Source organism: Pelodiscus sinensis, chromosome 9 (assembly GCF_049634645.1).
Source record: "Pelodiscus sinensis isolate JC-2024 chromosome 9, ASM4963464v1, whole genome shotgun sequence".
NCBI classification, from domain to species: Eukaryota; Metazoa; Chordata; order Testudines; family Trionychidae; genus Pelodiscus; species Pelodiscus sinensis.
This window is the reverse complement of record NC_134719.1, coordinates 43,881,187-43,894,246: the sequence shown is the minus strand read 5'-3', so window position 1 is coordinate 43,894,246 and position 13,060 is coordinate 43,881,187. Positions and strand designations below refer to the sequence as shown.

Genomic DNA, 13,060 nt, shown 5'->3' with positions numbered 1-13,060 from the left:
CGGCTGACTACAGGAAGCCCGAGGCAGAGTTGCTCTGCCCCGGGCTTCCTGGAATCAGCCTCTGATCAGTTTCAGCAGCGGCTGACTTGGGGACACCTGGGGCAGAGCAGCTGGGGTGCTGCTGGGTTGCTCCAGTAGCGCCGCTCCTCGGCGCTACTGGACCAACCCACCAGCACCCCAGCTGCTCTGCCCCAGGTGTCCTGATTCAGCCGCTGCTGAAACTGACCAGCAGTGGCTAAATCAGGACGCCTGGGGCAGAGCAGCTGGGGTGCTGCCGGATTGGTCCAGTAGCGCCCAGAGCAGCGCTGCGGGACCAACCGGCAGCGCCCCAGCTGCTCTACCACAGGCATCCGGAGAAAAGCCTGGCCTGCTGGGGGGGGGGGGGGGGCATACTATCTGCACTCCCCCACCCCCAGCAGACCAGGGAGACGCAGGCGGCAGACCAAGACGCACCGCGGTCCCGCTGCCGGTGTGCTCCCCGGCTTTGCTTCCCTGGTCTGCTGAGACAGGGAGCAAAGCCTGAGGACGCTGGCAGCGGGACGGCCGCGGCACGTCTGGGCTGTCCGCTGCCCGCGTGCTCCCCGGCTTTGCTCCCCGTCTCCCTGGTCTGCTGGTCTCCAGCAGACCAGGGAGGCGGGGAGCAAAGCCGGGGAGCACGCGGGCAGCGGACAGCCCAGACGCGCCGCGGCCGTCCCGCTGCCAGCGTCCTCAGAGGCTTTGCTCCCCGTCTCAGCAGATCAGGGAGACGGACAGCAAACCCTGTTCGTAACTGCAGATCCGACATAAGTCGGATCCGCGTAACTTGGGGACTGCCTATATTTAAATCCCCCATGGAATTTGCAATTCCGAAGTGTCTCATTAGCATCTCTTTTACGGAAAAGGGTGCCAGTGTAGACAGCCCAGGAGGAAAAGATCCCTCTCTCTTTCCCACATTTGGGATTAGAGGAGGACCAGAGTTCAGGGCTGCACTGTAAGCACCACAGTAGCAGTCTAAGGGCTAGGAAGGAATGGCCTGGACCGTGAGGAGTGGGGTTTTATGCCCTCGTCTCAGTAGCCCAAAGGGTCCAACAGGTCAGTTCAGTTGGGAAATGCATTTTTTTCCCCCACAATGTGGCAGGTGCCCAGTGTAGATTATTGTTCAAATTGCTCTGATAAATCAGGAGAGCTTCTAAAGGAAGTAGCAGAATCCCTGCCCCATTCCCTATCTCTTTTTACCCATTCCATTAACTCATGTGAGGTGATGGGTCCTAGAAGCTATGCTAGGGACAGGTTAATCGAATGAGAGGATTAACTGCAGCTCTTTTCCAGGTGGAATAGAGTAGAAAGGACAGAGGATGAACACTGGATGAATTGTTGCTGGGTGGCTTCCCTGGTGTGTTATTTAAAGTTGAAGCCTTGTTAAACCACATTCCTCTGGTGTCCTGTCTTTCCTCTTGTGGTGTCTGGGCAATAATAGCCACCTTTATATGCCCTCTCTCTCTGCAACAGCTCATTCAGCTCTGGACATCAGACTTATTTTTAAATCTATGATGTTTTATTCCTCTGACACATACTAAAAGATTTTTAGCTGCTATTTAGACAGAGCCTTTCCACCAGCTGCTGTTGCTACCTCCAAGAATTCCTGCAGCATCTACACTGATAAGATTAAATCTTGGTATGCATCTTGAAACAACCAGGGCACACTACAGTTTCTAGTGTTTTAAGCAGTCCTTCACATGGATATCAGAATTAAATGACTGACCCTTAACTAGAACTAGAAGAATGCTACCAAAAATTCTGGGCCGAACTATTGCCATTTCCGTTATCACTGCAGATAAGCTTTTGAAGTCAGTAATATTTTGGCACTACTCTGGTTTGTGTACAGGCAGTCCCCGAGTTACGCGGATCCGACTTACGTCGGGGCTGAATCAGGACGCCTAACGGGGCTTTTCTCGCCCCGGAGGACTGGAGCAGCGGGACGCCCAGATGCGCTGCAGTCCCGCCGCCCCCTTCCTCCGGGGCGAGAAAAGCTGCTCCACATCTCCCTGGTCTGCTGGGAGGGGGGGGGGGGGGAAGCCCCCCCTCCCCAGCAGACCAGGGAGACGCGGAGCAAAGCCTTGGAGCACGCCCGCAGCGGGACAGCCCAGGAGCGCCCGGGCTGTCCCGCTGCAGGCGTGCTCCAAGGCGGGCGTGCTCTAGGCGCGCCTGGGCTGTCCCGCTGCAGGCGTGCTCCACGGCTTTGCTCTGCGTCTCCCTGGTCTGCAGACCAGGGAGACGGAGCAAAGCCATGGAGGATGCGGGCAGTCCCACCACCTGCGTCTCCCTGGTCTGCTGGGGGGGGGGGGGGGGGTGCAGTTAGTGCCCCCCCCCTCCCCTCTCCTCCACTCCCCAGCAGACCAGGCTTTTCTTGCCTACGCCTGGGGTACAGCAGCTGGGGCGCTGCCGGGTTGGTCCCGCAGCGCCGCTCCTCGGCACTACTGTACCAACCCGGCAGCACCCCAGCTGCTCTGTCCCAGGCGTCCTGATTCAGCCATTGCTGGTCAGTTTCAGCAGTGGCTGAATCAGGACGCCTGGGGCAGAGCAGCTGGGATGCTGGTGGGTTGGTCCAGTAGTGCCGAGGAGCGGCGCTACTGGAGCAACCCGGCAGCACCCCAGCTGCTCTGCCCCAGGCGTCCCCAAGTCAGCCGCTGCTGAAACTGACCAGGGGCTGACTACAGGAAGCCCGAGGCAGAGTAGCTCTGCCCCGGGCTTCCTGGAATCAGCCGCTGATCAGTTTCAGCAGAAGCTGACTTGGGGACGCCTGGGTTTCTTAAGTTGAATCCGTATGTGGACGCCTGGGTTTCTTAAGTTGAATCCGTATGTAAGTCAGAACTGGCGTCCAGATTCAGCCGCTGTTGAAACTGATCAGTTTCAGCAGCGGCTGACGCCAGTTCCGACTTACATACAGATTCAACTTAAGAACAAACCTACAGTCCCTATCTTGTACGTAACCTGGGGACTGCCTGTATTCCGATTTCAACTGGTAATAGCAACTGCAATACATTCAGCAGTGGGCTAGGTGCAACTCAATGCACAGTTGAAATTAAACAGTTGTCAGGAGATTCACTAATATGTACAGCTAGCGATTCAGCTTCATGACTCCTGAGTCTCATAACTCTCTCTGATTTAGTATTTTAACAATTAGGATGCAACATTACAGTAGCAAGACTGAGGTCTGAATTGTCTTACATTGGTTACCACTTTTTCCTTTGAAGATTTTCAAGGTAACTGTGAGAACATGTCTTTTCAGAAGGAACTAAGGGCAATAGCCATGAAGGACCAATGCACATCTAGGGATACTAGATGTTTCAAAAGAGAATAGTAACCATATTATGCTTTTTTCTAGATGACTTAGAGGATACAGGAAAATGTTTTTCAAAAATGCACTTAAAAATTAACACACCCTAATGCTCAGATGAAGCACCTCATTTCATCTAGTACTTCCTCTTCTCTAGACAGACTTACCAATGATCACTTCACAAGATTTGTAGGCTTGAGAAACTTCATAAGCACTGCGTATCTCTGAGTACGTGATGCCTCCAATTACAAAAACTATCAGCTTTGAACCACTCTTTCGCTCATCCTGGTAACTAGTCTTGGGCTTCTGGCGAGCACTGTAAAATAGTTCATAAGAAAACTGAGGACAGTGATGTATTGCATCTAGTTTCATCACCCATGTTCCATAATGTATTTGTAAAAATGATAGAAAATTTCCACATCTTCAGCATTGCTGTAGCCATCAAAAGACAAATTGGGGAGCTTAAACTCATAATTTTGCTTGTCATTAAAAATCGTTATCTTAATAAAGATCCTGGACTTATGGCTTATTACTCCAATCCTTAGCCCACTGAACCCCTTTTTGGCCCTATGGATGGCAGAGACGTCAATGGGTTAACTTCACCTCGAAATGTTCCCTCAGATGCATGTTAGCTGATATTTAGCTGAGACAGATTATCTTTCAGAGACCTGAAGAAGAGCTCTCTGCAGTCTGAAAGCTTCTCACACTAACAGAAGCTTGTCCAATAAAACTATTCTCACCCACCAGCTATGAGAAAGCTTCCATGAAAGTCTGACCAATTAAACGTTTTATGAAAACAAACAAAATCGGACAAGTATTTCACAGTTATGTAGTAGAGCATCTTTTTCATACAATTGGATAAATTATATATATCAACAATAGTTCAATGGCATTCCGGGAAATGTTATTACTGGATTACATTAACAGCAATGCTTGTGTCAGTCAGCTGGAGACAAATAGGAGTGAAGGCACATGCAAATAGAACAAAAAGTGTGGATAAAAAAAATCAATGATTTTCAAAATAAAACAAAAATCTGATCATTTAATTTGGATTTTTTGGTAAAATGCTTTGAGGAAAAAAAACCAATGTAAAGATAGTTTTAATTAAGATAAAATCACAGTTCAAAAGATCTCTCACGGAATAGGGATTATAAATTCTAATTCATGTAATGTTTAAGAAAAGTTTTGTAAATGAGTTCCAATCATTCATGATTAGGGACCGAATCTTATGGGGATCTGCATAGATTTAGAGGCTTCTGTATAGATTATTTAGATTAAATCTTTTTATCTATCTACTCTCTGAGACTCAGTGCTCAGTCTAAAAGATATCAGAGATGCTTAGTTTTGCAGTTCTTAAACTGGATTTTTGTCTCCAGAGCCAACATGCTTAAATGTTTTTAAAATAAAGAAGTGAGAATTAACAGACCTCAACCCTATTGTCCTGCTGCAAATTTGTATATGGAGTCAATCCCTTACCTCTATAAAAGTGCAAACTTTCAAAAAGTTCAATAAATAAAAGCCAATATTTTAAGTTTCTCATGTTACCTGGCTGACAGTCAATTTAATTTTTATTTTAAAAATTTAATTTAATTATTTTAGTTAAAATCCTCCAAATATTGATTAACCTGTTCAATTGGAGATCATTCACCTCCCAATCACTTCATAAATGCCTTCAATTACCTTTGGTAACTGAAATACCCAAACAATAATTCATTTTCTGATATCGCTTTAAAACAAAATCTAAAGGGTATGCAAAATAAATCTGTTTAAAAATGTCTAGTGTATACCTACTAAAAATGAAACCTACACTGAGTTGTGAATATATATTAAGAAAGTGATATCCAACAGGAATGCACTTTAGGTAGAAAACCATTATTAAATAGAATATTCCCGACTAGTGATTTGAATCATCATTTAAATCTATTGGATTTAATTCAAATCCACCCTAATGTTCTCCACACTAGCTTGTCCACTGAACACAGAATTCATTCGAAAGTTACTGATAGTTGAAAACTTCCATGGGATTGGTTCTAGCTTTCAGCAATCACCTTCTCCAGGGCCACTGACTTCTGCAAGAGCTAAATTCAATGAGGATAATTAAATTGTTTAGTGAGGGGAATCCTGAGAGTTTGTGGAGAAAAGTTGCACACAAAAAAAACAAAACAAGTCTCAGACCTAGCCAAGGAATTCACACTTGAGAAAAGTGAGAACTGTCACTTTCAGAACTAAATGCAAAATACATTTCTTCAGCCTAAAACAGGCACTCAACATATTCATACATTTAAACACTAAACTACTCAAGCTAACTCCCCTGAAAAAAAATCACTTAATTTTAGTTAGAGTGCTTCCCACATTATATATATATATATATGTAGTAGCCCAATGTCTGAGACTAACGCTGAAATGCTGGCTGTTCCCTCTGGGCAGCGCTGTTGCCTGAGTCATGACCTTCACCTCATACGGTGGCTCTTGGCTGACTTCTCTACTGCTCATCTGGGCTGCCGCAGGGGAGCAAGCGGCGCAAGCAGCCGTTTGGGCGCCGCGGTCCCCATGCAGCACCCCCTGGCCAACAAGATCATGGCCTCCCCTCCAACGTGTGCTGCAGCAGTAAGGCGGCTGCCACCTGCCCTTCCTGCAGCCAGACAGGGACCAGACCATGGGGCCTACCTCAGGATCGGGGCCAGGGACAAGAAACTGCGGCCAGATGGAGGTTGGGGACAGGCTTCATGTTAAATAAAAGTATCATGTCCAAACAAAAGGTTTCAACACAGTCTTTATTTATGGGAGGGTGTGGCAAACCTTTTTTGGGTTGGGAGCCACTGACCCACAGAGAGAAAAAAAAAAAAAAATTAAAAAAAAAAAAAAAAAAATCAGTCAGAGACCACACAAATGAGAAGCAAAACAAAAAAAACCCTACCCACCCTCCAAAAACCCCCAAGCTTCACTGATGTGGCCCCAAACTGCAACACCTCACTTCCTTGGTGTTCCAGTGCCATGGTGGGGGAGGGGCAGGGAAGATTGAGGTTGAAGGCCTCACACCAGATTAACTTTTCTGGGGTTCCAGGGTTAGTGAATTGTGGCCCCCTAGGGGTTCAGTGTGCGGGACCAATCTGTCAGGGAGGGGGATAAGAACGGGAGTACAGGAGCAGGCTGGACGGTGAGAGATCTGGACAGAAGAGTGGCACATACCTGCTTTCATGCCCCACACTACTCCCAGTCCTGACCTGCTGCTGCTTTCATTGGCTGGATTCCAGCCAATGGGAGCAGCAGGGAAAGCCTCCAGAAAAGGCATCTGTGTACTGCTGCTCCCTGAGCCAGGAGAGGGAGAGGAGGAAGGGAACCAGTAACACGTGGAGCTGCTTCAGGCTCCACTTCTTCCCTGCAAGTGGAATTCAGCAGGAAGGGTTGGGACTTCCCCCCTCTCTCCCCCCCCGCCCCAAGCAGGAAGCTGGTGTTGCAAGGTCACAGGGGAACACGGGGATGGAGCACAAGCGTGGGCTTCCTGCTGTGGGGGGAGAAAAAGGGGGACTGAGTTCAAGCTGTAAAAGAGCCATATTTGGCTCCCTCCTGAGCCATATTTGCCTCGGGAGCCATAAATTGCCAACCCTAGCAAAGCTCCAGAGAATCTCAGATGAACTGCTTTTTAGTAGATTTTACTTTATACTAAATGACTTCAGCCCCCCCCCCCACACACACATCATTTCTCAAAGTTATTCAATACACGTAAGAAAATAAATGAGAACAGTACATTCTCTTTTTTTTTAAAAATATTCCACACACACACACAAAATTTCCTGCGGAACAACAAAGTGATGTCATCACTTCATTATCCCCATCTCCTCCCTCCCTCCCTCCCCCTTTGCCTGGTGCCACAGGGCGGGAGCTGCACAACCCCTTCTCCCCAGTGCTTGGGAAAAAGCCATATGGGTCCCTCCCACACCCCCAGCCCTGTCACATACACCCTTGGCTGAGACCCTGCACACCCAAGCCCGCTCACTCATACCCCCACAACCTGAGACCCTGCACCCTCAGCCCCATCACTCACCCCTTCCACCAAGACCCCCCGGCCCCAGCCTTCCGGGGGGGGGGGGGGGGGGGGGGGGGGGGGAGAGAAAAGAGTGCCTGAAGGGGTTGGCAACTGTAGTGTGCAGGGGGCACAGCCCCCTAGTTACCCCTAATATAAATTTTTACAATTTACCTTACTGCTCCTGAACCATTCCAGGCTGCAGGGCACTCAGAACAATAAGGCCATTCTTTTGAATCTAGTTTGTTTTCTATTGCATCCTGAAAAGAGATTAATTTTAACCAGTTATATTAACTTGAAACTTTATGCATATACAAATGCCCATAAATCTCCACTCTTGACAAGGATGGCTAGTTTATAAGTTCCAGTCTAGAAGCAGTGACAAGTCAAATAGATTGCATAAGAACTAGTGCTTCTACTGAAAGCCACACCATAATTACCATAGTACTGAGTCATTTGTGACAGAGTCCATGTATCATCATGAGGAAGAAAAAACAGTGCGAAGTTATGAATTGTTCAGATTTCATTTTTGTTTTATAACTGTCTTAACCTATTTAATTTCTCTCTCTCGCTCTATACTACACCTGGAAGGTTGGCTTAAGGTATGCAACTTACGTAACTGGTATCAATATATCTTATACCAAGCCTGGCACCTTCTCCACAGTGGGACAGACAGGAGGAAACACTCCTGTCAACTCCCCTTCCTGGTTGAATAGCTCGTCTCTGTTTGCCAGTGACACCCTCAGCATTCAGTTTAGAGAGTTCTTAGAACCGCTAAATCGAATGCCAGAACATTGATCTCCAGCGTGGCAAAATAGACGTGGCCTGAGTGGATCCCTTGCATGGATTGTTCCAGGCTGAGGTTGATCTACATCCTAATGAATCTGTTATGCCCTAATGAATCTGTTCGTCTCTAATGCCAGATCCACACTACACCTTGCAGCTCTGCTTATGGTACACAACTACAGCTACGCAGAATACGTAGCTGGAGTCTGCTTACCTTAAGCTGAGCTTGGTGGTGTCTGCACAGTGGGAGTCTGACTGAAGCAAACACTTGCATGGGCTTCCCTTATTCCTCAGCAAAAGGAAAGATTGGCTAAATCCAGCACCAAAATATTGAGTGCTGCAGAAGCAATCTTCCTTTTAGATCAAACAAGACCCAGGGTACCAAAAAAAGAGAACCCAATTTCATACTATCAACCACTGGAGAGGAATTTCAATTGTCTCCCTCTAATTTAAAACTAGCTGAAGCAAATTATTTCCCACTTATTCATTTCATTTTCTATTTTTATATAGAAATTTAGTGGCTGTGTGCACGTCTTTATATATTCCATAAAACTTTCATATGAAAAAAGTTCTTCAGTGTAATATAAAATGTAATTAACCCAAACTTTTTATAATTTCAACAGATTATCTTTCAAACAACTGTTATCCTACAATGTCCTTAAGGATATTTCTATTAAGGATGTTAAGAAGCGGGTAGCTGACTAATCGTATGCTCGATACAAACTGTATGGAGTACATGATTAGTCAACAAGAGGCCTTGCTGTGGCTCTGCTGTTTAAATGTGAAAGGAGCCCGTGCGTAGGCAGCCTGGCTCCTACTACATTTAAACTGCAGAGCTGCAGTGGGGGTAGGTCTGAGACCTGGTGTGAGTCAGGACTCAGCCATCCTGGCTCATGCCAGGTCCTAGAGTGCTGTGCCTCTGCCTTTTAAATGTAGTAAGAGCTGTGTGGCTTCTACTACATTTAAGAGGCAGAGCTGCAGTGGTCCTGGACCAGTGCAAGCCAGAACTGAGCAGTTTGCTTGGTCCCAGTTTGCACCAGGTCCAGCAGCCCCTGCCTGGGGGTGGGGGTGCTGCTAGTGGGGAGCTGGGACTCCCTGTGGATAGGGGCTGCTACCGGAGCAGCACTGTCTGCAGCCAGCCCAGTACACCATGGAGACAGTGCTGGGGAGAAGCCAGCTTTTAAGCTGGTTCCCCCCAGCACCAGCTCCTGTTTCCTTCCCCTGCTTGCTGCCTTTGATACAGGGGGAGGAGGGGAAGCAAGTAGTTGAGTACTTGATTCCTCACTTGTTTCCTAGAGGCAGTATAGAAATTAACTACATTCTTAGAGTTTACCTACCTCCATAACGTCTTTGATAACAGGTGTCCATCTAGAAAGTTGAAAAGTTTCTTCTGAAGAGCGATCCTTTCTTGATTGTCTACGTTGCTGAGCAGCAGACTAAATAAAAGATTTTAAAAAGAGGCTATGGTTTTATATTTCTTTTAAATCAGTTTCAACACAATAGAATATTCTAAGGAAATACTGTACCATGTCTGTAGTACATTTCAGCTGCAATTCAAAATTAACTACTGGAAATCTCCATGTCAGAAACAAGGAGCTGGATATATTGGTTTACCCAAAAAGTGACTGTTTGAATGCTGAAGGGTATAGAATTACTAAGAGAATGGCTCCCCACATATAATTACTGCCCAGCTGCTGGAGCCTAGTGCTTACAGCAGTGGTCCCCTAACTTTACCCTTGCACCTGTTCACTGCAACTAGATACTTGGATAGAATAGTGCAAAATGAATAATGACTCTTTTCAAGGAAGTAAGAGAAATTTCAAAACACTGATTTTTTTGGTTACTTTGAGAATTGCCTATCATACCAAAATGATCAGATTCTTAAATACAGGTCAAACCTCCCTGGTCTGGCACCCTCCTAGGGAATTTGCCAGATCAACAGGAGGTTAGTGTTGCCCACGGGCTTCATGCTCCTGTCAGCACCCCCTAATCTGGCAATGTTCCTGGCCCCAGCCTGTCTGTTCCCATGAGTGCTCCCACAGGGTCGCCAATGATGCCAGACCAGGGAAGTCAAGTTTATGGAGATAAAACACTGAAGAGTTCATAAATTAGACTGTATTCAAAGCCCACATAGCTTTGACAAGTTATGGAATAAACAGCTTGCATCAAAACATGATTTTTGTAGAAACCTTAGTATTATTCTGAAAACTATCCAATGTAAAAACCAGTACACTGTTTTACAAGTTAGATATGTTGTGAAATTTAGCAGTGGGAATTTCTCAAGAATTCCTAGCAAAATAACTTAACTTCTGGATTCTTCCAAGAAAAAAAAATAGAATGCCACATTAACAGTTACAAAATGCAGAATTTAGAGCTCAATGAAAAAAAATGCAATATTTCTTATTGTAAGGGACAGAAAGAGAGCCTGGAGCACTCAGTCTGGTGCAAGACCTGAGACCTGAACTAGAGGCTGTGAACCAAAGTCAGGCCATGTATTAAAGCAGATACTTACAAATATCCTCTGATACACAGCTTTGGAAAAAGTACTGCTAGTATTGTTAAAATACAAGCATGCCTAAGAAGCAGATACTGGGTCTGTGTGTGCTCGTGAACACATGCCAAAACATCAGCACAGGCACATCCTAACCTAGCACCAGATAAGAGTGTTTGACAAAAGTGATGAATAGCAATGTTTTGCTTGAGACATCTAAAGCAAGGTTTCTCAAATATAGCCACCAGAAGCTTTTTGTGCAACCATGACAGCCTCCTCCTAGGCAATGATTTGGGGGGAGACAGGGAGAAAGGGGTACAAAGCTTCAGCCCCAGCCCCTGCTCATTGCTCCTGCATGCACCACCTTGCACTGCCTCTAGAGAGAGAGAGAGGGCACAATGCTGCTGGACACCCAGCCCATCTGTGCTGCATGGCAGCAGGTGCTGGTTTTGTTCTCAAGCTCCAGTCACATGGTGGCAGGCACTGGTCTTGGATGCCACTCCTTGGCCCCTGCTGCCTCCCCTGACACCATCCCACCGCCGCCTCTTGCCCCTGCTGCCTCTCCTTTTGCCACCACCCCCATCTAGGGGTCAATGGGTCCTGGGGCTGAGGAACATGATATTAAACACATGCAAGTATCTTTTTGCAGCAGACTTACTAGCTATTTCTGAAGAGAAGTTGTATACTTGTCAATATCACTTTTCACAGCCTCCTAGGAAGTTAGTGTACCATGAAATGAATATACAAATATCACTTTTCACAACAAGCCCCAAGACCTATTAAGCTCTGGACAGGGACCAAGAGAGGAAGTAACATTTTTATTGAGTCTGCCAATGGATTTGGATGCAAATCTGTTTCTTCCTAAAGTTAAAATAGTTTAGGAAAAAGGTGTCAGTGAGGCCACCAATAAGAGTTGGTGGCCTTGTTCTGAGTACCATAAAATCTGTTGTACCTTGCTCTGTTCAGGGGGTTCTTACAGGGGGAGGAAACAAGCAGATGTCATGAAACACAAAAAATGGTATGTAAATTGTTTGTCTCAGTCTAAGTGTCGGGGAACCTTCTTCACCTTTGTGTGAAGGGACAGCAAAAATTCCTGCTGCTGACTGAGCTGTTCCTTGCCACAGGGCACTTGTGTTAGTGCACTGTCACTGAAGGTATTCAACCTGGTTAAGAAGCACTGAGCAATTGGAACAGCTAAGTGTCCCCTAGATAGCATTACCACAGCAACAGCATTCCACCCGTTAGCGCTTAACACTTACCGAGACTACAACAGGTACACCAAGGTATTTCCAATTTTTTATCATGTCACTATCACTTTCTATCTGTACATTCTGGATGAGTTTGTCCAAATTCTCTTGTGTAGTTCCTTTTGCCAAAGAAAACGAGCAAATTATTAGTTTAAATCCACCTGCTAGATAAAATTAGCTCTTAGTCCCAGACATGATCGTATTTTTGAATATTTAAACTAAATATCAAACCTTTTCAATATTTCTCAGATCATAATAAATCCATCCTTTTAAAATTTACCATAACCTACTTCAGATACTGAAAAACATGAACATTCAAATGTCACTTCATGCTGATCTTTCAGAATATATTCTTATCTCCATCAGAGCCAGTTTCCTTTACTCCAACAGTAATCAGTATATTTCTGGGTACAGGACCAAGATCTGTTGTACAAGGCCCCACCTCAAAAAATAATTCCCTTTTGGGGAAATGGAGGCAAGCCAAAAGGCAAGTCAAACCTCATTTGAAGCTTAATCACATTATCAGTTCCTTACGTTTTTGATACTCAGCACTTATGATAGAAAACTTAAGACTGCATTTTCCCCTCCATTCTCTTTGTCACTTTACTTTCCCCATCAACACAACCTCCAGGTTTCACATGACAGCAAATCCCACCCCATAGCCTCCCAACACTGACCTGGGTAAGACAGAAAATATCCTATACCCCATGTAGGATCTGAGATGCTGCTCAGATAATCTATTGATAAAAATTTAATGTGCTTGCTTGTTGTGCGGGATCATTTTTAGCCCTGTATGAACCACCTCTTCAAGGAGGCATCTGGAGGAAAAGAGCTACATGTTATGAGCAGTATTTCCTTTTAACCCTGCCAACGCCTAGTACAACGGTTAGCTAGCTCATATCCAATACTGGCCTTTGCACTAAAACCTAGTATTGAAATTTATAAAAATGAAAACAAAGCAACTTATCATACCATTTGTGCTGAAGATATAAAGGAGAATGGCTCTTATTTTGTCATAGGAGTCATGGTTTTTGCTGAGTAAAACTGGAAGGAGGACTCTCATGGAGTCTTTCACTTTCTGGCCTTCTGCATCTGTTCCAAGAGCTAAATCCTAAATTGAAAGCAAATAAAGTGGTCTTAGGTGACTTATTAAAACAAATGCCATTAGTTTGTGTTTCGTATTTGATTCCACTAAA

At 45.6% G+C, this 13,060-nt stretch overlaps 1 protein-coding gene across 3 annotated transcripts in view; it reads right to left on the bottom strand.

Annotated features, from left to right (window-relative positions):
- STXBP3 (syntaxin binding protein 3) overlaps positions 1 to 13,060 on the bottom strand; it is an 86,674-nt gene that overhangs the window by 18,877 nt on the left and 54,737 nt on the right. For all 3 annotated transcript variants that reach the window (XM_025189410.2, XM_025189409.2, XM_025189408.2), the window contains 5 exons: positions 12,837 to 12,975; positions 11,877 to 11,983; positions 9,464 to 9,562; positions 7,515 to 7,600; positions 3,484 to 3,632 (listed from right to left, as the gene is read on the bottom strand). In XM_025189410.2, coding sequence (XP_025045195.1) covers positions 3,484 to 3,632; positions 7,515 to 7,600; positions 9,464 to 9,562; positions 11,877 to 11,983; positions 12,837 to 12,975 — 580 coding nt within the window. The remainder of the gene's footprint in view (positions 1 to 3,483; positions 3,633 to 7,514; positions 7,601 to 9,463; positions 9,563 to 11,876; positions 11,984 to 12,836; positions 12,976 to 13,060) is intronic.